The 19,060-nt window shown below is 48.8% G+C and overlaps 3 protein-coding genes across 12 annotated transcripts; 1 reads left to right on the forward strand and 2 right to left on the reverse strand.

Moving 5' to 3' along the window:
* Nucleotides 1-216: 216 nt before the first annotated feature.
* On the forward strand, nucleotides 217-6,214 carry CDC42SE1 (CDC42 small effector 1). 2 transcript variants are annotated; one of them, XM_082476045.1, is made up of 5 exons: nucleotides 217-362; nucleotides 3,519-3,836; nucleotides 4,366-4,476; nucleotides 5,193-5,281; nucleotides 5,551-6,214. In XM_082476045.1, the coding sequence occupies exons 2-4, from the start codon at nucleotides 3,783-3,785 to the stop codon at nucleotides 5,265-5,267; spliced, it is 240 nt and encodes a 79-aa protein (XP_082332171.1). In that variant the 5' UTR covers nucleotides 217-362; nucleotides 3,519-3,782; the 3' UTR covers nucleotides 5,268-5,281; nucleotides 5,551-6,214. The 2 variants fall into 2 exon arrangements, with proteins under 2 accessions (XP_082332171.1, XP_082332172.1); XM_082476046.1 differs by lacking the exon at nucleotides 217-362 and adding an exon at nucleotides 393-540.
* LOC309667179 (protein MENT) lies at nucleotides 6,157-10,639 on the reverse strand. The gene is made up of 2 exons (XM_082475501.1): nucleotides 9,458-10,639; nucleotides 6,157-8,546 (listed from the first exon to the last, which is right to left on the reverse strand). Exons 1-2 carry the CDS (start codon nucleotides 10,463-10,465, stop codon nucleotides 8,526-8,528), a joined length of 1,029 nt encoding a protein of 342 aa, XP_082331627.1. The 5' UTR covers nucleotides 10,466-10,639; the 3' UTR covers nucleotides 6,157-8,525.
* Nucleotides 6,157-18,959, reverse strand: BNIPL (BCL2 interacting protein like). Of its 9 annotated transcripts, none has more exons than XR_014267525.1 (12): nucleotides 18,740-18,959; nucleotides 18,083-18,440; nucleotides 17,175-17,270; nucleotides 16,905-16,969; nucleotides 16,469-16,693; nucleotides 13,747-13,929; nucleotides 13,464-13,566; nucleotides 13,169-13,300; nucleotides 12,129-12,215; nucleotides 11,841-11,939; nucleotides 11,160-11,379; nucleotides 6,157-8,546 (listed from the first exon to the last, which is right to left on the reverse strand). XR_014267525.1 is itself a non-coding variant. In XM_082475415.1 (11 exons), exons 2-11 carry the CDS (start codon nucleotides 18,124-18,126, stop codon nucleotides 11,343-11,345), a joined length of 1,071 nt encoding a protein of 356 aa, XP_082331541.1. In that variant the 5' UTR covers nucleotides 18,127-18,440; nucleotides 18,740-18,959; the 3' UTR covers nucleotides 10,778-11,342. The 9 variants fall into 9 exon arrangements, 7 of the variants coding, with proteins under 7 accessions (XP_082331541.1, XP_082331544.1, XP_082331545.1 ...); XR_014267526.1 differs by lacking the exon at nucleotides 6,157-8,546 and adding an exon at nucleotides 10,778-10,814; XM_082475415.1 differs by lacking the exon at nucleotides 6,157-8,546 and having other exon boundaries at nucleotides 10,778-11,379.
* Between the last annotated feature and the right edge of the window lie 101 nt (nucleotides 18,960-19,060).

Genomic DNA, 19,060 nt, shown 5'->3' on the forward strand with positions numbered 1-19,060 from the left:
GCAAACGGAACGCACGATTCTGGAGGGTCCAGCTTGGGTGCCAGGCCTTCCTCGAGGGTCCGCTTTCCCGGGTTTTCCCGGCAGGGGCGGCGGCCCTCGGGGGCTTCCGAGGCCCCTCCCACGTCCCTCCGTCGTGCAGCGCCACCTCAGTCCAGAGCGGGGCTGTGCGCCCGGCTCCCAGCCGGACGGGTTTCGTAATCGCGTCGCGGCCGTTTCCGCCCTCAGCCAGCCGCACCTCTGCCGCTCCGCCCTCGGCTCCCCCACCGCGCCGAGGAGCGAGCCCGGGAACCCCACGCTGGCGGGCACCGAGCGGGAGCCCCCCACCAGCTGGCGCCGGACGCCTGGATGCCGGAGCAGAGCAGGTGAGGCCTCGGGCTCGGTCCCTCGGCCCGTGCGCCCCGCCTGCCCAGTCAGGCGGAGACGCACCGGATGCTGGGGGTGGGGGAGGAGGGCGTCCACGGCTGTCGAGATGCTGGGTCGGTGGCGAAAGGGGTGCGCCGGCTGAGGAGCCGTCCCTGTCCGTGCTCCGGCGGTGCGCAGGTGAGGCCGGTGAAGAGCAGAGGGGAAGACGGGTGTGGAGTGTTGGGGGGGAGACGGGAGGTGGGAAGAAGGTCTCTTTTGAGACTCACCAGCCTCGGTGCTGGCGTGTGCCAGCAAACTGAAGCAGAGCTGGTCCGGGAAGGTCTAAATCTGAGACAGGCAGCCACGCCAGACAGTGACAAAGTCGGAAAGATTCACGGAGAGGCCCAATGTTAGTTCAGCCTTGGGAGGAGCAGAGAATCTCTGGGTAGAGTCCGGGAGTGGGCAGAAATGGAGCCTATGTGACTGAACCTATTGGGCAGGGGGAGCTGAGGGCCTAGCCCTGTTTCCTCTTAAGCCTCCACAGGACCTTGCCTGGGGAAGGGCACGGTCGGTGCTGGGGCAAATGCCTGTCACTTGACTGAAAGTTGGGGGCCACCCCCACTTCTCTAGAGCCCCGCAGCAGCCCTTATGTCTGGAGGTCTCCATAGGGGACCAGCTGCAGCCCTGGGCTCATAGCCAGAATTGCCCGCTCCATTTTCTCAATTCTCTTTCTCTTTCTCTCCAGCTGCTTCTTGTGAAGGCTTGTCAGGCAGCGGGTAGGAGGCCTTGGGGCTGGAGTCAGCGGGACCGGGAAAACCGGTTTGGGGCTAGAACAGGACCAGGGAACTACCTCTGTACATCCTTCCTCCCTGGAACCTTTCTCCCATCCATTCTCCTGCTCACTCCCCAATAGTTTTAAAGCTCTTAAGCTCTACTGTGACCTTGGTGTCTTTTCCAGCTCTGTATTTCACCCTTCCTACTTGGGACTCAGGCCCAGGTCACAGCACTACTTGGCTGTCAGGGTATGGCCTTATACGATCTAATCCTGACCCCTCCTACTGTTTACCCAGCCCTTCTCCTTCATTGTGGAGTTGAAATAGTGTGTAGTGGGTTCAGGTGCCTCTTCTTCCTGGGCTGACCACTTGAGGACTTCATTTTTCCTCAACCCACTCTTCTCTAGATATTTTAAAGGAGAGTGGCAGCCAATCACTCTTACTTCCTTTTCTGGCCTGTTCCCCTCCCCCCTCACCACCACCACCACCACCACCACATTCACCCTGCCCAGTCTTCTCCTCACGCTGACCCCACCCCCAGGTTTCAGAGACCCTTATGTCCTGTGTCCTAGGGAATGGAATTTCCTGGTCACTTCTCATCATCATTGGTCATTTCATGCCAAGTCCCACACACACACTTTCCCTCCACCCAGCCCTGGCCAGGTCCCTGGAAAAGGAACAGAAACGTCCTTGTTCCCTCCACTGCCCCTTTCCCTCTCTCCTCCTCCCCCTCTTCTCTCCTTTTCCCTCCCACCATCCGCTTCTGTTCACTCAGCTTTGAGCAAGGAGGGTGTTGGGGGAGAGTCCAGTCTCAGTACAGCGTGTCTGGTAGTGTTGGGGGTTTCCTCTGATTCTTCATTGTTTTCTTCATCCCCTCCCACCCCCACCCCCAACCCTTACCACCCAACACCACCACCATCACGACAAACCCTGTGACTGACTGACTTCCCCACTGACCACAGCTCCCCTCTCTGGACAGCCGTGTTCTGACTTCCGCCCTGTCTCATTACTCCTCCCCTCCAGTGGTGGGAAGGGAAGTAAGAGAAAGCCTGGACTCTCGGGTCCTTCCATCCCTCAGAAGCTGTGTCACAGTGTTTGTGTGATCTCATCTCAAGGCTGAGAAAAAACCCTCTCAGTTCTTAGATCAGCGTAGGGTGCCAGAGCATCAGGGTTCCAATCTTGGAGGGAGGGGAGATTCCTATTCAGGCTAAAGTGTAAGGTGCATGAAACTGCCCTGTTTGGAATCTTTGAGGTTGGTTGTATTATAGGACTAGGGGAATGCAGTGAAAATAGAGGAAACCTATATGTGCCCTACCCTGGCTGGCAGTAATGAAGAGGGGAGGAAGTTCTTCCTTGGACACAAATGCTGTCGGGAAGTTCCTCATGTCTGGTTGGCTGATGAAGATTGGGGGTGGAAGTGGTAAGGAGGGAAGAGAGAACAGGTCACAGCATGAGGGGAGGAGGGAGGGAGGGAGGCCCAGGCCCTATGGGGTGTGAGACAGAGCAGAGTGGCACGACAGGACATGTGAAGAGGGTGGGGAGGCTGGAAAAAGATTCCTCATGGGACAGAAGATACCTGGCACGTGTACCCACAACCTGTGCACAGATGATCTCCACAAGACACACACATGGTGATAGGGTCATGCCACATACGTGCAAACAGAGGTGCACACAGAGGAGTGCATTGATACAGAACACAGATAAAACAGTGTAGGCAGCCCTCAGGAAGGATCTCAAGGTCAAGTAATAAAGAAACTGCTAAATGGCTTCTGGGAGGGGTTGGATCTCAGTTGAGGGAAATGAGGAGGAACAAGGGCAGGGAACGGAGAGGGAAGAAATTCCTCACTGTAGAAAGTCTTAGGTTCCAACCTGCTGCAGTTGGTCACCTAGGACCTAGGTAGTCAAGACCTCTCTTGGTCTTAAAGAAAATCTAGGTGTTCAGAGTAAGGTAAGGAAAAAGGGAGGGTCAGGGGTGGAGGCCTTGTTTGTGAGAACAAAAAACCACCATTTCCTCTTCAAAGTCGCTTAAATGCCCCTCCCCTTCTGCCTTAAACCAAGGGAGAAGGGAGGTGGAGCTTGTAGCACCCCCAAACTTTGCTCATTTCTGCCAGTATCATTTAGTCCCCTCCCATCCTCTCTTCCTAGCTTCCAGCCCCCTTCCTCTCCCCTCCGTGGGTACCAGCAGCTACTGTTCCTTAACCCTTTGGTGCCCTTTTGGTTCTTTGCCTTTCTCTGAGAGTCAGACTTTGAGGTTCTTATGTTTGGAGAAGGTTAGTGTTGGTTGTAGGACTAGGGCCTTTACAGGGGAGCAAGAAGATATGGGCTCATCAGGAGCCTTCTCAAAGAGTGGGGGAGTGGAGATTTCTCATTAACTTTTCTTCTCTTTACTTTCTGCTCATCCAGGGTTCCAGGTCTGTGGAAGACATAACCTTGTACCTGCTTGCCCACGCCACTCTCCGACCTTGCTAGTCTCTCAGGGTCTGAGACACTGACCTTCACCGCTCAGCTTAAGGGCTCCGAGGACTCCACTTTCTCTAGACCTGTCCAGCTGAGTAAACCCAGGGTGTTGTTACACCTGAGGGGAGTGAGGAGTGGGCGGTCAAGGCACCAGAGCAAGAGCCCTCTGGGGCCTCAGGCAGAGGCGTGAAACTGGAACCATCGGGGAACATGAGTGAATTTTGGCACAAACTGGGCTGCTGTGTGGTAGAGAAACCCCAGCCGGTAAGTCTCCCCCACCCCACCCCAACACACAGAAACCGGTTACCGTATACTGGGGCGTAGATACGTCATTCTAGGATCCGCCGTCTAAAAAGCACACTTCTTGCCTCCTTCTCTGTCAGGATAGCTGCTATGGCCTGGCAGGTGTGTACATGGAATGAAGGGGACTGGGTGAGGGAGGAAGTGAACAGTCCTAGCTATCACTTCTTTTTCCCGTCCATTTTGAGTTGGATGGGGGTTGTAGGTGGAGCTTAATACCTGTCAGTTTTCCCCACTGTTTCCTCATCAGCCAGAGGTGACTTTGACATGTCCTTTCTTTGTCCAGTGTTCACTCTGCAGGCCACTGCCCTTACTACCCTGCCTGTGTCCTCTCTCTGTTTATGTTGTTCTAACCTTGCCTTTCATACCCTAGTGATTTCCCTGTTATAATGCTGTATCCCCTTTCCCACCAGGCCCTTAGCTCTTCCCTTAGTGGTTTTCAACTCTTTTCCCTTTCTCCACTGTGACGTAACTCCCTGTCTTCTCCAATCAGAAGAAGAAGAGGAGACGGATTGACCGGACCATGATTGGGGAACCAATGAATTTTGTCCACCTGACTCACATTGGCTCTGGGGAGATGGGTGCCGGAGATGGACTTGGCATGGTAACAAGGGAATGGGGAGAGGTTGATATGAGGTTGTGGCCTAGAACTGTGCCCTTTTTTGAAAGTTTAAGCTGAGGGCATAACAGAATACTCGATGGGAAGCAAGAAGCTACGATTCTAGTCCTTGTCACAGGCTGCATAAATCTGAGATCTGACATTTCAAGTCTCTGGCCTAGGCTCCCTCATCTTTACAATTAGCAGATTGTTCTTCATTGGATGGAGGATATATATGTCTTAATAGTTACTTGGAGGGCTTTTTTCCAAAAACCATAACCCTTCCTTCTATTAATTAAGAACTGCTGTCTCAGCGCCACACTAAGTCATATTGTGGTTGGGAGTGTTGGGACAGGGAAAAGGCTGAGCACCTCTATCCTAAGTAATGTTTAATATGCATTTCTGCTCTCAAAATAAGGGAAATGGGCTTGGAGGTAGTGAAGGAATCTTTTCACCAGTTATGAAACACAGATAAATATGGGAGAGTCCTTTGTGAGAGGATCTTACTAGTAAAAGACCCACTTTGTCTCATCCTCATGAAGGTCATTGTGAAGGGAGGCATTGAGACTTCCCTTGGAGGAATAGAGATTAGTTTTAACCTTTTCAGATTGATTTTATTGTCAAGGAGATGGGGTCAACCTCTTCCCTGGAGGGCACACGGGAGCTCTTTTACTGTGCCATATGAAGATTTAGGAGAGGGTCTCACATGTGCTTTTTCACAGACAGGTGCAGTTCAGGAGCAGATGAGATCCAAGGGAAACCGAGACAGACCGTGGAGCAATTCTAGGGGCTTGTAGCTCCAATACGACTGGTGAGTGATTAGAGAAACCCATCCAACACCTCCAGCCCCCTGCCTCAGAACCGTGATCCTCTGCAAGAATGGGAAGTGAAGGGAGGAAGAAAGAATTAGAATGGAAGAGTCAAAAATGTAGGATCCAGAAAAGCAGAGAGAAAGGGATGTGCAAACAGATAGAAATAGAAAAAAAGAGCGCACTGTGGAAATAGTTAAGTGTGAACCAGGTGGTACCCTCTCCCTGTTTTCTTCGAGGCTAATCTTCCTTCTTTTTTTCCTTTAATCAGGTTCTGCTGTGTGTCCAGCCTTCACCCTGTCCAGCCCAGAAGAGATGCTGGCCCTACCAGTTTCCCTCCTAGAATCAGTAACCCCAGGGCCCCTCTTTTCCCTATCTGTCTAATAGTGCCTCAAATGGCTTGGGGGCTGGACTCCCTCTACTCCCTCTGGCTGTAGCCCCTCCTGGAGATGGGGTCAAGGCAGCAGGACTGACCAAGTGACTACTGGTTGGCCAGAAGGAGCTCAGCTGAAGCCCTGGACACTATCAGATCTGAGATAGGAGTTTTCTGGGAACTTGGAATGAGTTCCCTTCTCCTGAATGACGGTCTAGGTGCCATATGTTTTTAAACTCTTAACCTGGAACTCCTTAAATGTGGTGGGTAGGTGAGATTACCAAAGCTGAAGCCGGCTTTGCTAAGAAGCTCCCTACCTCCCTGCCCTTATCTTTCGTCCTGGAATGAACTGAAGCAGACGTCAAGCAGGGTCTGGGAGGGTGACCACTGGCTAGTCTACTTTTTCTCTTTAGATCTCAGACTTGAAACTCAGTCCCTCAGTATCTCTCTGCCGATACCAGGGTCTTTCTCTAGGTAGGCCTCTAACCCTATGTTTCTGTAGCATTGCTGGCTCCCTAAGATCTTTCCTTTTTTTTTTAAATTAATTAAAAATTCAATTTAAGATGAGTTCTCTTAATTACCCCCATCCTGCTACTACCTCTATCCTTAACCCCATCCCTGTCAGGAGCCTTATTGTTTCCCACTGGATAAGAGTTAAGAGGTGGGTCTTAAGCTGAAGTCTTGGGGATCTGCCCTCTGCCCACCTCCCCGCTGGCCTAGAGAGCAGGAAGAGGGATCTTGGAGAGAAACCCAGAATGCAGCAAAACTAGGAGTTATGTCTCAGGGTAGACTTACTGATCACTGAGAATGGGAGTGGTGGTGAAATAAATAGGTTGAAAACAATCATCCTTGAGTGATCTTAAGATTCTCCGGCATGAGAGCCGGAAGACCTCTAGAGCAAGTTTTCTCAAACTAGGCACTTTTGACATTTTGGGCTGGATAATTCTTGGTAGTGAGGGACTGTCCTGTGCATTATAGGATGTTTAGCAGCATACCTGGCCCACCCTAGTTATAACAACAAAAAATGTCCCCACATATGGCCAAATGTCTCCGAGGGGGCAAAATCACCCCCAGTTGAGAGCCACTGCGCTATAGAGTCGAGATATTTTTCTCTCAGATGATTTCCACTTGTTCATCCTAAGCCTGAGTCATGGATGAACTAGGGCCCTGTGTAAAGTAGGCTCAATAAGGCTGCACGTAATCTCCGAACACTTCTTTATTGTGTTGCTTGTGCTTGCATGGGTTCATGTCTCTGTGATGGACGTGTACTGTGCTTCTCCATCCTTATGCTCTCTGGAGGAGGGGTTCCTGCAATGTGGAGACATGAACAGGGTATAGGGGGATTGGGGAAGGAAGGGAGTGAAAAACAGTAGAGCCATAGATACCCCAGCTTATCCTCCCCAAATTTTAAGCTCTGTTTCTGTGCCCTAGTCCTAGAACCAGACACAAATAAGACTCAGGGAGTTTTGTCTGAAGACCAGGTCCCACTGCCCACCTGGCTGAAGAGTCTGCTTTAGGTGGGAAAATAATGTAGGAGTAGGGTCTTTAGGCATTTTCAGTTTTCTCAGGTGTTTTGTTCTGGCCCCTTCCTTGCAGGGTGATTAGGAGGGCAGAACAGATGAGCTTCTGCCTGCTCTGAGATGAGAAGGCGGGGGTCTCATTAGCTCAGTAACAGGAAGAATCCTGTTTAATGGTAGTGGGGGTCAGGAATGTGAGAACTAAGATCCACTCTGCTGATTCCACCATCCATCCAGTTTGCCCCCACCTATAGTGACTGAGGTTCTAATTTCAGTGTATTTCCTGCAGATTTTTTTTTTAGTGTTTAAGCTTGGTTATAGAGATACATTCCCAATGTACTCAATTCCAGTCTAGCTAGTTGCTCTGAAAGTAGCTCATCTTGTTGGCCTAAAGTAGCTGAATAGCCTGAGGGTTATACTAGATCTAAAGGGTTAACAGGATAGGGCAGAAAGATGGGGGAACTCCTGGAATCTCCGGTCACCCTGATCTTGAGCCTTATTGTACTGCCTATTCTTTTCTTTTTGGCCACGCCACGCGGCACGCGGGATCTTAGTTCCCGGGCCAGGGATGGAACCCACACCCCCTGCAGTGGAAGCAGGAGTCTCAACCACTGGACGGCCAGGGAAGTCCCTCTACTGCCTATTCTTTAGACACAATCTTTTCTTTGGTGCTCTCTCACCTTTAGCTACCTTCTCTAATGTGTATGCTACCATCACTTTAACAATATTTAGAGTGATGGGAATGGGTTTGAGAGTCATAATTTATATTAAAAATTGTTGGACTTTTAAATACATTTTCAAATAAAAAATGTTTAAGCAAAATAGTCCCAGAGTAATCACTACAGGTGTGTGTTGGGTTAAAGGGTAGACGTGGTTAATGAAGGCAACTCCTAGAAAGTGGCTGTCATGGAATTTTGTGCCAACCTTGCCCTTTCTGAGGAGAGAAGGCCAAGTGTCGTGAAGGCAAGGAGAAGATAACCATCACCTCCCAAGGGCTCAACTCATTGTTCTTCCTGTTCCTTTTTCTTGGCATTCATCTGAGATTTTTCAAGTCTTTAAAGAAGTACTTGTTTAAAAACAACTTTGGAAATGAAGAAGATGAGCAATATCAACATTTTTATCGTGGGGGACAGTGGAAGGGACCAAGCCAGATGCTGCTAGTACACAGTTCAGTCTTAAGGTTCAAGAGATTTATGGTCTCCCCTCCCTCAGGTACCTCTGTAGAAAGACACAAGACCAAACTATTTTTTTTTCTAGTTTTTGTTTTTCTGTACTAAAAATATCCAGTGGGTGCTGGGATTGAAAGGGGAGGAGAGGTTGAGATGCTGACACCTCCTCTTGTGGATGAAGTGGCCATTACCTCCGATTTCTGTTTATCTGGGTAAGGAAACAAAATAGAGAAAAGGGAAAATATAACCATATCCATATTCTTTTCCCCTCCTTGCCTCATCTCCCTCTCCCCACAAACCCTCATTCCCTTAACACTGCTGCCCACTATTTATGCTTCTTTTTTATATTGAATAACGGTATTAGACACAGCAAGGAGAGAGACAAAAACAGAAACTGACAGAATGACCAAGTATACATTTTATTGTCCTTCTCCTTTCCCCAAAGGTCCTGTCATCCTGAGACCTTGAGAATATTTTATCAGGTTGATCAGGAACTTTGGTAGCTCTTTTGGTGAAGTAGAGGACTATCCTTCCCTGAGAATTCTTAAGTTTCTGGGAATAATCCCAGGAGGACAGTTCTTTGGGTTAGTAGTGGTTAAGAGCATTGGCACTAGTGTCAAACAAACCTGGTTGAAATCCTGCTGTGACTCCGCTACTTACTAACTTTGTAAACCCCGTTTCTTCATCTGTAAAGTGGTAATAATAATACCATAGAGTTGTTGTGAGGACTGATCCAGGTAGAGTGCACATAAGAAGACCTCAGATATTGGCAGCTGTTACTGTTAAGCTGCGTCAATAAGCTGAAAACTACGAAATCTTCCACATCCATCAACTATCTCCACATCAAGAGTTCTTTATGTATCTACAGTCTTAACAGTTTGGTCAATAATCATCTAATGACCTACATGTTGCCTAATAGCCAAACAGCAGTTGCTCAAGAAATGATAGGTGGAATCAATGGCTAACAATAATGTGAATAACCAATGCATTTTATGAATCAATAACCAAACATAAGCAACAGTTCACGCAGACACACTGGCTGGCTTAGCAACAGGGTTCTGGATATCAGGACTTTTCAGATGCCTTAACAAAGATGCTGGCTCATCACTAGACACTTACTGGTTGCATCTCTGTGAACACTGTAGACAGACTGTTCCAAATATCCTCCAGCCCAGTCCTGACCCTTTTCCAAAAAGCAAGGGCTGGGTTGGGCCTGAGACTGGGGATGAAGGGGGTGGGTCTGAGTCGGCTCACTAGTGGGGGAAGGGGAGTAGTGGTGGTGGCCCTGGTGGTGGTCTGAGTGGTGCAGCTGGTGTCAGGACAGAGACCTGCATCGAGGGGGCACTCCTCCCGCTCGCGGTTGCAGGGGCATTGGTGGTAGGTGCAAGGCCGGTGCTCAGTGCGGAGTTGGCTCAGCGCCCCAACTCGCAGGCGCCCCGAAAGGCCACGCAGTTTCCCGGCTCGGGTCCGGCTCATGGTGCCGGACTTGCAGTGGCAGTGCCACGGGCCCCAGGGCATCAGCACCAGCCGCAGATCCTCGGGAGCTGGCATGGCTGTGGGCGAGGGCGGTGGCCACTGGTTTCGGGTGGACCGTGCTGTTGACCACTGGCTCAGGGTAGTGTCGGAGAGCAGCTGGTCCACGTTAGCCTTCCAGGTGGAGGGCCGCTGGCTTGAACTCATCCTGATTTCGGAATCCCGGTGATTCGCTGTAAACCCTGGGCTAGGCCCCCCAGGTGTACTGGAAGTCGTATTGTGAGTCTCCAACTCGGTGTTATTCTTTCTGGCGTAAATCACAACCCCCTCTTCTAAAGACCCATCCTCCTCCGCCGACAAACCCGACCGGCTACCTGTGGACACCGTGGAGGCCAAGAGCTCGGCAGCGGCCGGGCCTGCCAGGCTGTCGGCCACGGCCACGACGTCGTCCTCATCCTCCATTGTTACCCTCATCTTCTGGGAAACAACGCTCCGGGTGCTCCGGGCGGTGGTCCGGTAGCTGCGGGTCATAGGGCCCCCGAAGCGGAGACTGTTCCGCGGCATCGCGGTCGAAGTCAGGCCTTCGGCCCCCGCCGCCCGGGGCCCCAGACTCAGCAGCAGGGCCCAAAGCAGCGCGCCGGCGGCGGGGACCATGGGGCTGGACGGTGTGGGGCTGGGAGGGAGGCCAGTGAGGAAGGCCGGGGCTCCCACCTTCTCTCCCTCCCTTCGGCTCTCGACCCACCGGGTCGTTAGAACCGAGGCCCGCGGGGGAGGGGAGGGGGGCTCTGACGCGCGCGCCACGCCCCTCCCCCAGGCCCTCTCCCCGCGGGTCAGCTCCGGCAGGCCCAGGGGCTCATCTGAAAATCCCAGGGAACCTCTGCAGCAAGAACTCCTGTGCCAGAACCGACAGACGGATTGTGATGCAAGGGGCTGGGGAAAGAGTAGTACACTTCCTCGGCGCGGCGCTTGAATCTCTCATCGCAGTTTATTAATCGCTACAGATCTGAATTTACTAAAGAGGACAAAATACAGGTTTTGAAAATGCCCCTCCCCAGGCTCACAGGCAGCAGATGAGACTACTGAAGGAAAGAGGGAAACAGAATGGCTCTTCAACATTTAGGGCACTGACTCCTGGCTCCCAGCAGGAGCCCTGCCCTCCCCATCCACCCCTCACCTTCAGACTGCTAGAATACCCCAGGTGGAAAGGATCTCAGACTCAAAGAGAGGAGGTTATTTGCCCAAGGTTCTACAGCTAAAGCAGCACAGCTTTGCACTGTCCTATATAAAATGCCACAACATGCACCCCTCCAGCTGAAATGAAAGTCACCCAGCACATCAGGTTCCCAACCTCAGAGCCCTGCTTTGAAGTCAGGGTCATGGAAGGAACGACATCCCATTGAGATGTGAAGATCCAGTGGTACTGGGATTGAGGATGAGTTGATTTACAGAACAGCTCAGATGTTTCAGGGTTTAGGGTGTAAGCAGATCAATATCTTTGCTTGGTTCTTAAGCTCATTATTCCAGTCCTATGCTAGGTCCCTCCTGAGCCATGGAGATCCTGGTCCAGCCTAGGAGAAAGAGAGGGGAAAAAAGTGGTATAGGCGCAGACTGGGTTTTACTCAGGGGTTTAGGGAGAGAAGCCAGGTGAACTGGAAGAGGTAGATTAGATGCTTGGGTCGGTCATCATGTAGGATCCTTTGCTCTCTAGCAACCCTCCCCCACTGGATATTCTCTCCTATTCACTGCCAACATATCCCTTCTTAATTTCTAGGGCTGGTCTGAATTTCCTCTAAATTCTGTGCTGTGATTACTCCTTTATTCCTTGATGCACTTATAGGATTAATTTTTTTCATTTGTTCTTGTTGGATACAGTAGTGTCCTGCATGTATGGAGTCTTCCCAGATACACTGAAGCCTCTGAAAGCAGAGCCTCTGTCTTTTAGTTCCTTTGTTCCAACAAGGCATTAAGAAAGTGGGAGTTGGCTCTTACACATCCCATCCCAAACTTTTATCCTTAAGCCAGGACTCACCGTCTGACAGCTTCTGGGATGTGGACCTGATCCAAGGAGATGAGTTGGGCCAGCTCTCCAAGGCTGTTCAGAAAACGGATCTTCCGTGTGAACTTGGAACTAAAAAGAGAGGATCAACCAAGTGTGTTTTATATGGGGAAGAGGGCTCCTGGAGATCCTTACAAAGGGAAACATAATAAGTAGAGAGTGGTTAAGGCTAGAAAGAGTCAGGGTGGGGCAAGAAGTTCTTAATCTTGATTGTGAAAATGGGGAGAGCGGAAACGGGGTCTTTGTCCCCCAAGCTAGTACCTGATGAAGGGCCGAAGCAGTGTCAGGAATGCCTTCACATACCATGTAGCATGGACAACCACCAGGGCATGCAGGTTTTTCCGGAGCCTGAAGAAGAACATGAGACCATTCCACTCTCCTTCCACCTTCATGCCTGAAGATCAGGTGGAGCTACCTTCTGTACTTTAACTTCCTTCCCTTCTTCTCTAATTTCTAGATTTCTCTGATAGTTGGGTCGAATCCCCATTCCTTTAACTACAATCTCAGCTCCATCCATCTTGCTTAGCCTCCTCATTTTTAGGAAACTCTCCTCTTGGAATACCTTAGCCTGGCCTTCTCTACCCCACTTCTTTCCTGTGCCCTACGCTCCCATAGTTCCTTTTGTATACTCCTCCATCCCTCCATGATCAGGTGAAGACCAATGAGGAGAAAAAAAAAGGAACAAGAAGAGAAAAGTGAGCAAATGGAAGATGGAGGGAAGAAAGGAAACAAGAAAAGGGATATCAAGGAAAAAAGGCATAAGGGTCAGGGATGAAGGCAGACAAGAAAAGAAGACAATGGAGATGTGAAAAGTGAAATAAATGGCAAGACTATGAGAAAAGGAAGGCCTGCCTTCCATGTGCCAGGCAATGCGCCATGTTGATTTGATTCAAATACTCAGTGGCAAAGGTATTATCATTGACATTTTACAGAGAAGGAAACTGAGTCCCAGAAAGTTAAGTGACTTGTCCACAGTCATAAAGGTAGTAAGTGATAAAGGCAAGATTTGAAACTAGATTTCCATGACTCCAAGAGAGGACAGAAGATAGGAGAGGCTTGGAAAGGGGTATAGAGGGACAAAGAAAAGTGGAAGAGGGAGTTCCCTGGTGGCCAAGTGGTTAGGATTCCGAACTTTCACTGACAGGGCCCCGGTTCAATCCCTGGTCAGGGAACTGAGATCCTGCAAACCACATGGCGCGGTCAAAAAAAAAGTGGAAGAGATTGAATGGAAGAAAGTATGGAAAGATGGAAAAGAAAAAGATAAGATAGATCGTGGTAGCCCTCTTATCCTAGAGGCTCACCGCCGATCCAGGGTGTGGTAACACTGGCGTATCCAGCTCAGAGGTGGAACTTGGGCCCTACTTGTGCCTCCACTCAGGTGAACAAGCAGATAATTTTCAGCTATCAGCAGCTCCAGAGTACCCACCATATACCTGGGGAGATGAAATTGTCAGGGAAGGTATGCGTTTGGGGTTGTGGGGAGTGAGAGGCACATTACTGTAGACTCTACAATCAGTTACTGATCAGAGAAGGGTTTTTTTTGAATGTTTCCCTCTCTAACATCCACTCTGGAGCACTTTAAGCCTTCCACCTCACCTAAACAAGTGTTCCATGACATAGGTGTAGTCGGGGATGCTGCTTCTGGGTAGATAACAGGAAGCAAAGAGGATGACAACATTGAGGCCATCACCATGGTAGCCTGGGGAGGAGAAGGGGAAAACTCATTCAGTCAACAAATAAGTATTGATGGACAGTACATCTGTTTAGGTTGAGAGACTCTGAGGGTCTCTAGAAGTTGCAGGAAGGATTCTGAACCCATAACTGAATTTCCAGCTTCGGCATTTTACTTAAGAAGTCACAGTTCTTACCCCTCCATTACCTCCATGAGATAGGACTTTCTTATAGGGCTCAATGACGGTCATGTCCACTCGCTGCTCCCGCTGTCCTGTTCGGAACACCCTCCAGCAATGACCGTCTTCTCCAGCCACATCCCACATACAACCCTGGCCCAGCCTTTCAGCTGCCTCACTGGCCCCCAGGCCCTCTGCCTGAGGCAGCTCATCTAAAAAAGAGGGATGGGTAAGGATCAATAAGGCAGAATACATACCTTCAGTATCTTGTAAGTTCCTCAGATTCTTAGAGTTTATTACCTCAACATCTAATTCCTCATTTTTTACCCATGACTCTAGCCCTAGTTTGTCCAATCAACCCAACCCCTTGCTGGTTTCTCTTTCCTGTGACTCATTATCTTCACTTTTTCACTAGACAATGGCCTGGAGGTAACCTTACACTATGGTAGGTTGATGGCCCTTGCCATTTTTCCAGATTCTTTCTGCCCATGCTTTTCCTTCCTTGGGTGAGCTCGTTTATTCCCATGTCTTCAATTACTGCCAGTAAGGCGATGATTCCTTTCTAACCCAGACTTCTCTCCTACCACCAGACCCATATCCCTAAATGCCTAGAGTGGACATCACTATTTTGTGTTTCTCTGTCATCTCCAAGTCACCAGACTCCAAGTGCAACTCAAACTCATTCTCTTCCTCCTCTCTCTCATATTCTTTCTTGATGAATGACACCATCCATCTAGTTTCCTGAGAGAGAAAACTCTTTGTCATCAGAGACTCTTTCTTCTCTACCAGCCGTCAAGCCAACAGGATCCCAGATCCTCCTCCATCTATCTCCATTATATCCTTTTATCATTCTTTCCACTATTAGTGTCCCGGTACAGGTTCTGAGCCTTTCTCATCTGGCCTTAGTACTAGCCTCCTAACTCGTCTCCCTGCCTCTTGTCTGTTTTCCTCCATTCTACCCTTTACACCACTGCTGGAGCAAGGTTTCTTTTCTTCTCTCCCTTTTTCACTCAAATGGCAATATACATAAAATACAATATACTATACTCACTAATTTTGCATGATCTTTCCATAGCAATAAAAAGAACTGCTTCATCTTAAAAAATAGTGCCTAGTATTTAGTATTCCATGGTATGGATGTACTGTAATATTGTAGAACTAACATCCTATTTATGGACCTTTAGGTTGTTTTCAATCTTTTGAAAGCCATCAAATCTGATCATGTTAGTCCCTTGATTAAAACCATTCAAGGGACTCCCCATTGCCTACAGGATAAAATCTAAACTCAATGTGGCAGCAAGGACCTCCATGATTTAACCCTTGCCTACTTAACAGTCTTTTGTCATTCTCTCTTCACCTCCCAGCCACAGAATATATATTATATTCTGTGATATAATAATATATATTTTGGTTTTGTTCCTGGCTTCTAAAACAGCTCCTGATGATAAAGGTAAAAGAGGTATCTTTTCCTATTCATAACAAGCCCCTTTCAACCACAGAAGTTTATATTAATGAGGTGACTTTGGAAAACTTCTGTGGATGAGTGGCTGGTTGCCAGGCCAACCAACCACATGATTAGAGGTTTGGAACTTTTACCCTCTGACCTCTGAGGAGGAGAGAGAGACTGGAGGTTGTGCTAAATCACTAATGGTCAGTGATTTAATCAATCATACCTACATATGAAGCCTCCATAAAAAAAATCCTAACTGAAGGGGTTCTGAGAGGTTCTGGGTTGGTGAACACGTGGAGGTGCTGGGAGGGTGGTGCACCCACGGAGCTCCACACCCCCTTTCACATAACTTGTCCTATGTATTGCTTCCTTCTGGCTGTTCTTGATCTGTATCTTATAATAAACCTGTAATCTAGTAAGTAAACTGTTTCCCCAAGTTCTGTGAGCTGTTTTAGCAAATTATCAAACCTGAGGAGGGGGTGGCAGGCACCTCTGATTTATCACCTGTCGGTCAGAAGCACAGGTGACAACCTGGACGTGGGATTGGTGTCTGAAGTCTGGGGCAGTCTTGTGGGTGAGCCCTTAACCTGTGGTGTCTGTGCTAACTCCAGTTAAGTGTCGTGACTGAATTGTAGGACACCCAATTTGTGTCTGGAGAGTTGGAGAATTGGTTGGTGTGGGGAAAACCCATACATTTGGTGTCAAAAGTGCTGTGAGTAGAGAAGAAACAAAGTTTTCCTTAATACCTAAATAGTCATACTTAATACTCTGAATTCCCCACCATGCCATGCTATTGCCCAATTTGCTTCTTCCACCTAGAATGCCTCTCCAATTACCTGATAAGCTCAGAATGGCATCCTCTGTGAAGTCTTTCTTAACACCTCTCAGGTGGAACTGACCTTTGCCTTCTCCCTGCTTACACTGTACCCTATACACATGTAGATCATAACCTTTAACTGCATTTCTTTGTATATGTGTTTATTTCATACTAAACAGAGAATTCCCTGAGGGTAGGGATTATCTTATTCATCTTTATAACTCAGTTCTAGCTCAATGATAGCAATATAACAGTTATTCAATAAAATTTCCCTCAATAAATGAAGTACCCCCTTCTCCCCCTATACTGACTACTCTCACATTGGACCAATAAGCTCTACCTTTCCATCCTGAGGAAATTTTGCTGGTCTTACCTCTTGGTCCCCACCTTATTAGTTCTAACTTCAGTCCCATTAAGTCCATCCTGAGCTTTTTTAACACTGGCCTCTACTTCTACCAGCTCAGTCTTCAGCTTTCTTTCCCACCTTCCCGTTCAAATTCATGTCCACTGTCCAGCTGCTCCGAGTCTGAAGGTGTCTCCAACTCGTCTATTTCCAGGTCAGAACTGCCATCAGGAGAGGAAGGTACAGAGTGGGTGGGAGAAGCTCCGTTATCTCCAGGTCCCTTAGTCAGATTCAGTCGCAACTCTGGGGCACAAAGACGCTTACGCATGGGGCGCTGGCCACACGGGGCTAAAGTGCTGGGGGTTCCTGGGTTTGGAGGAGGGAAAAAAAAAGAAGAGAAAGATGGGTTTGTGTTGGTGGGGGATGTTAGAATTCCTGTCTATGTAAGTGATAATATGGGGTGAATTCTAAAGAAGGACTAACACGGGACATTTGGGAAGTAGAACCGCAAAGGGATAGGGTGGCATAACCCTTCCCTGGACCAGAATCAGGGAGGCCTGGGTTCTAATTTACGTACCTGCCTGTGAGTCTCTTTCAGGATTATGAGGATCTCCAGAAGGGTCAGCCTCTTCAGGAAGCAATCTAGAGGGGAAAAGATGAAAAGGGGGAAGAAATATAGGCTAAAGGCATTAAGCTGGTATCAACTTATCAATTCCATCTCCCCGCCATGATGTTATCACCTCTTCTCTCTTTTCCCCACCTCTTTCCTTCAAGTCCCAGTTTACCATCGTTGCCCTCCATTTGTGACCAGCCCTCCCTTTTCCCAGCCTCGCTCATACTTCCTCACCTAGGGAATTCTTCATCCTGCCAGTCTTCCTTCAGCTCCAGTTCCCCAAGTCTCAAGGATGCTCCTAGTACAGCTGTTTCTGCACTCTCCCCGACCCTATAGATAGTCTCCCAGAAAAAAAGATTATTATGAGACAAACCAGGCAGTGTCTTAAGGGAACTGGAATGAAGAGCAGTAATGAAGGTACAGAGCAGAGGGCAGGCCTTAAAAAGAAGTCAGATCTCTTGTCTCCTAGATGTTTCTACCACCTTCACCACTTGTTAGAAAGCCATCACCCCTAGTTGGGTTTAGGAGCAGAGCAGGCATGGAAGGTAAAGCTAATTATTTTTACCTGTTGGCAGTTGTTCCACCTGCACAGTAGGGGTGAGAGGTATTTCACATTACAATTGGCTGGAACCCGACAGACCTGCCAAGCTGTCACTGGGCAAAGTTGGGGAAGATGTCACCTAGTCAGGCCTGCCTTTCCTCCACCACACTAGGGAGTGGTGAGGGGAAACCACGGCAGAGGGGTAGGGGAAGAAGGTAAGGAGGAAGAGAGATTTGCTGGGAAGGAGAACCTGGACTTTAACTTAGTTCTGGGTCAGCTTTCCTGATGGCCATTCTGGAGGGTGGGTATTAGAAAGTGGAAAACGGGGCAGATTTATCAAAAACAAAACATAGAAACTTCCTTAAAAAAAAAAAAGAAAGCAATAGGGAATTATCCTGGAATCCCTTGTTCCCTAATTCCCATACCTCACTGATATTTCCTACCTAAAGCCACCTCCATCCCTTCTCTGCAAATTAATTCTCTTACAGTCTTATCTCCTCTAGGAACCCGAGATTTGACTTGGAAAGAGCTGGATGGTGGGAAAGTCCCTTAAGACTATTCACTCCTTGTTTCCAATCAAGTTAGCCAGCGTCTTCCTTACCTGAGATCTAATGTCTTTTCTCCTTCCTCTTGTACAGTTCCCATCTTCAGAAGTCTTCCTGTCGCCTTTAAACAGTTGGAGTTGTCGGGGAGCCGGATGTCTCAGCTCCCCAACACGTCTGTATCCCCTTTTTCTGTCTCAGCTGTTGTTGCTCTCGCCTCCAAGGAGGAGGGAAGGGTGGAAGGGAGGTAAGTAACCTCACCTTCAAACAGGTTTTGCCACTTCCCTTCCCAAGAAGCAGGTTTGCACAAAAGAGAAACCATGCCTATTGAGGCGGGTTCTGGGGAGGAGACTACATATTCTAAAGCGGCTAGTCATGGGTGAGTCGAGGAAGGCAATTTTCTAGACTCCTTAAAACCTTCTGAGGGCTTCCCTGGTGGCGCAGTGGTTGAGAATCTGCCTGCCAATGCAGGGGACACGGGTTCGAGCCCTGGTCTGGGAAGATCCCACATGCCGCAGAGCAACTAGGCCCGTGAGCCACAATTACTGAGCCTGCGCGTCTGGAGCCTGTGCTCCGCAACAAGAGAGTCCGTGATAGTGAGAGGCCCGCGCACCGCGATGAAGAGTGGCCCCCGCTCGCCGCAACTAGAGAAAGCCCTCGCACAGAAACGAAGACCCAACACAGCCATTAAAAAAAAAAAAAAAAAAAAAAAAAACCTTCTGGAAGCTGCTTTAAAAAAAAAAAAGTAATGGTAGCAACCATTTTAGTTTTAAGACTATCGTGGGCCTACTTCTCAAGCATAAGCAAAATCAAGGACACAGAAGTATGTTATAAAGAGGGTTCTGGAAGAAACAAACTAAAGGAAAGGCTGAGGATGAGGGGAGACATAAGACTGTTGCTCCTTATTCCCAGAAAGAGTCAACAGAAGGAAGACAGTAAGTACAGCAGAAAGAAGGGAAATGAATCTTGAGGAGGTTAAAACAATTATCAGAGGGAAAGGCCTGATTATAGTTGTAAAAAGAGACAATAAGGCCCCA

Source organism: Balaenoptera physalus, assembly GCF_965194825.1.
Source record: "Balaenoptera physalus genome assembly, chromosome: 1".
Classification (NCBI taxonomy): domain Eukaryota; kingdom Metazoa; phylum Chordata; class Mammalia; order Artiodactyla; family Balaenopteridae; genus Balaenoptera; species Balaenoptera physalus.

What these genes read in the sequence shown, in the direction of transcription:
- CDC42SE1 (XM_082476045.1), top strand. Translation starts at nt 3,783, where the DNA reads ATGAGTGAATTTTGGCACAAACTGGGCTGCTGTGTGGTAGAGAAACCC. An exon ending in TGGTAGAGAAACCCCAGCCG is followed by an intron (nt 3,837 to 4,365) that starts GTAAGTCTCCCC and finishes TTCTCCAATCAG; the next exon opens with AAGAAGAAGAGGAGACGGAT. An exon ending in CCGGAGATGGACTTGGCATG is followed by an intron (nt 4,477 to 5,192) that starts GTAACAAGGGAA and finishes GCTTTTTCACAG; the next exon opens with ACAGGTGCAGTTCAGGAGCA.
- BNIPL (XM_082475415.1), bottom strand. Translation starts at nt 18,126, where the DNA reads ATGGGAACTGTACAAGAGGAAGGAGAAAAGACATTAGATCTCAG. An exon ending in GAAAAGACATTAGATCTCAG is followed by an intron (nt 17,271 to 18,082) that starts GTAAGGAAGACG and finishes GACTATCTATAG; the next exon opens with GGTCGGGGAGAGTGCAGAAA. An exon ending in ATCCCAGAAGCTGTCAGACG is followed by an intron (nt 11,380 to 11,840) that starts GTGAGTCCTGGC and finishes TCTTTCTCCTAG; the next exon opens with GCTGGACCAGGATCTCCATG.
- LOC309667179 (XM_082475501.1), bottom strand. Translation starts at nt 10,465, where the DNA reads ATGGTCCCCGCCGCCGGCGCGCTGCTTTGGGCCCTGCTGCTGAGTCTG. An exon ending in TGTTCACAGAGATGCAACCA is followed by an intron (nt 8,547 to 9,457) that starts GTAAGTGTCTAG and finishes TTCCTTACCCAG; the next exon opens with ATAAACAGAAATCGGAGGTA.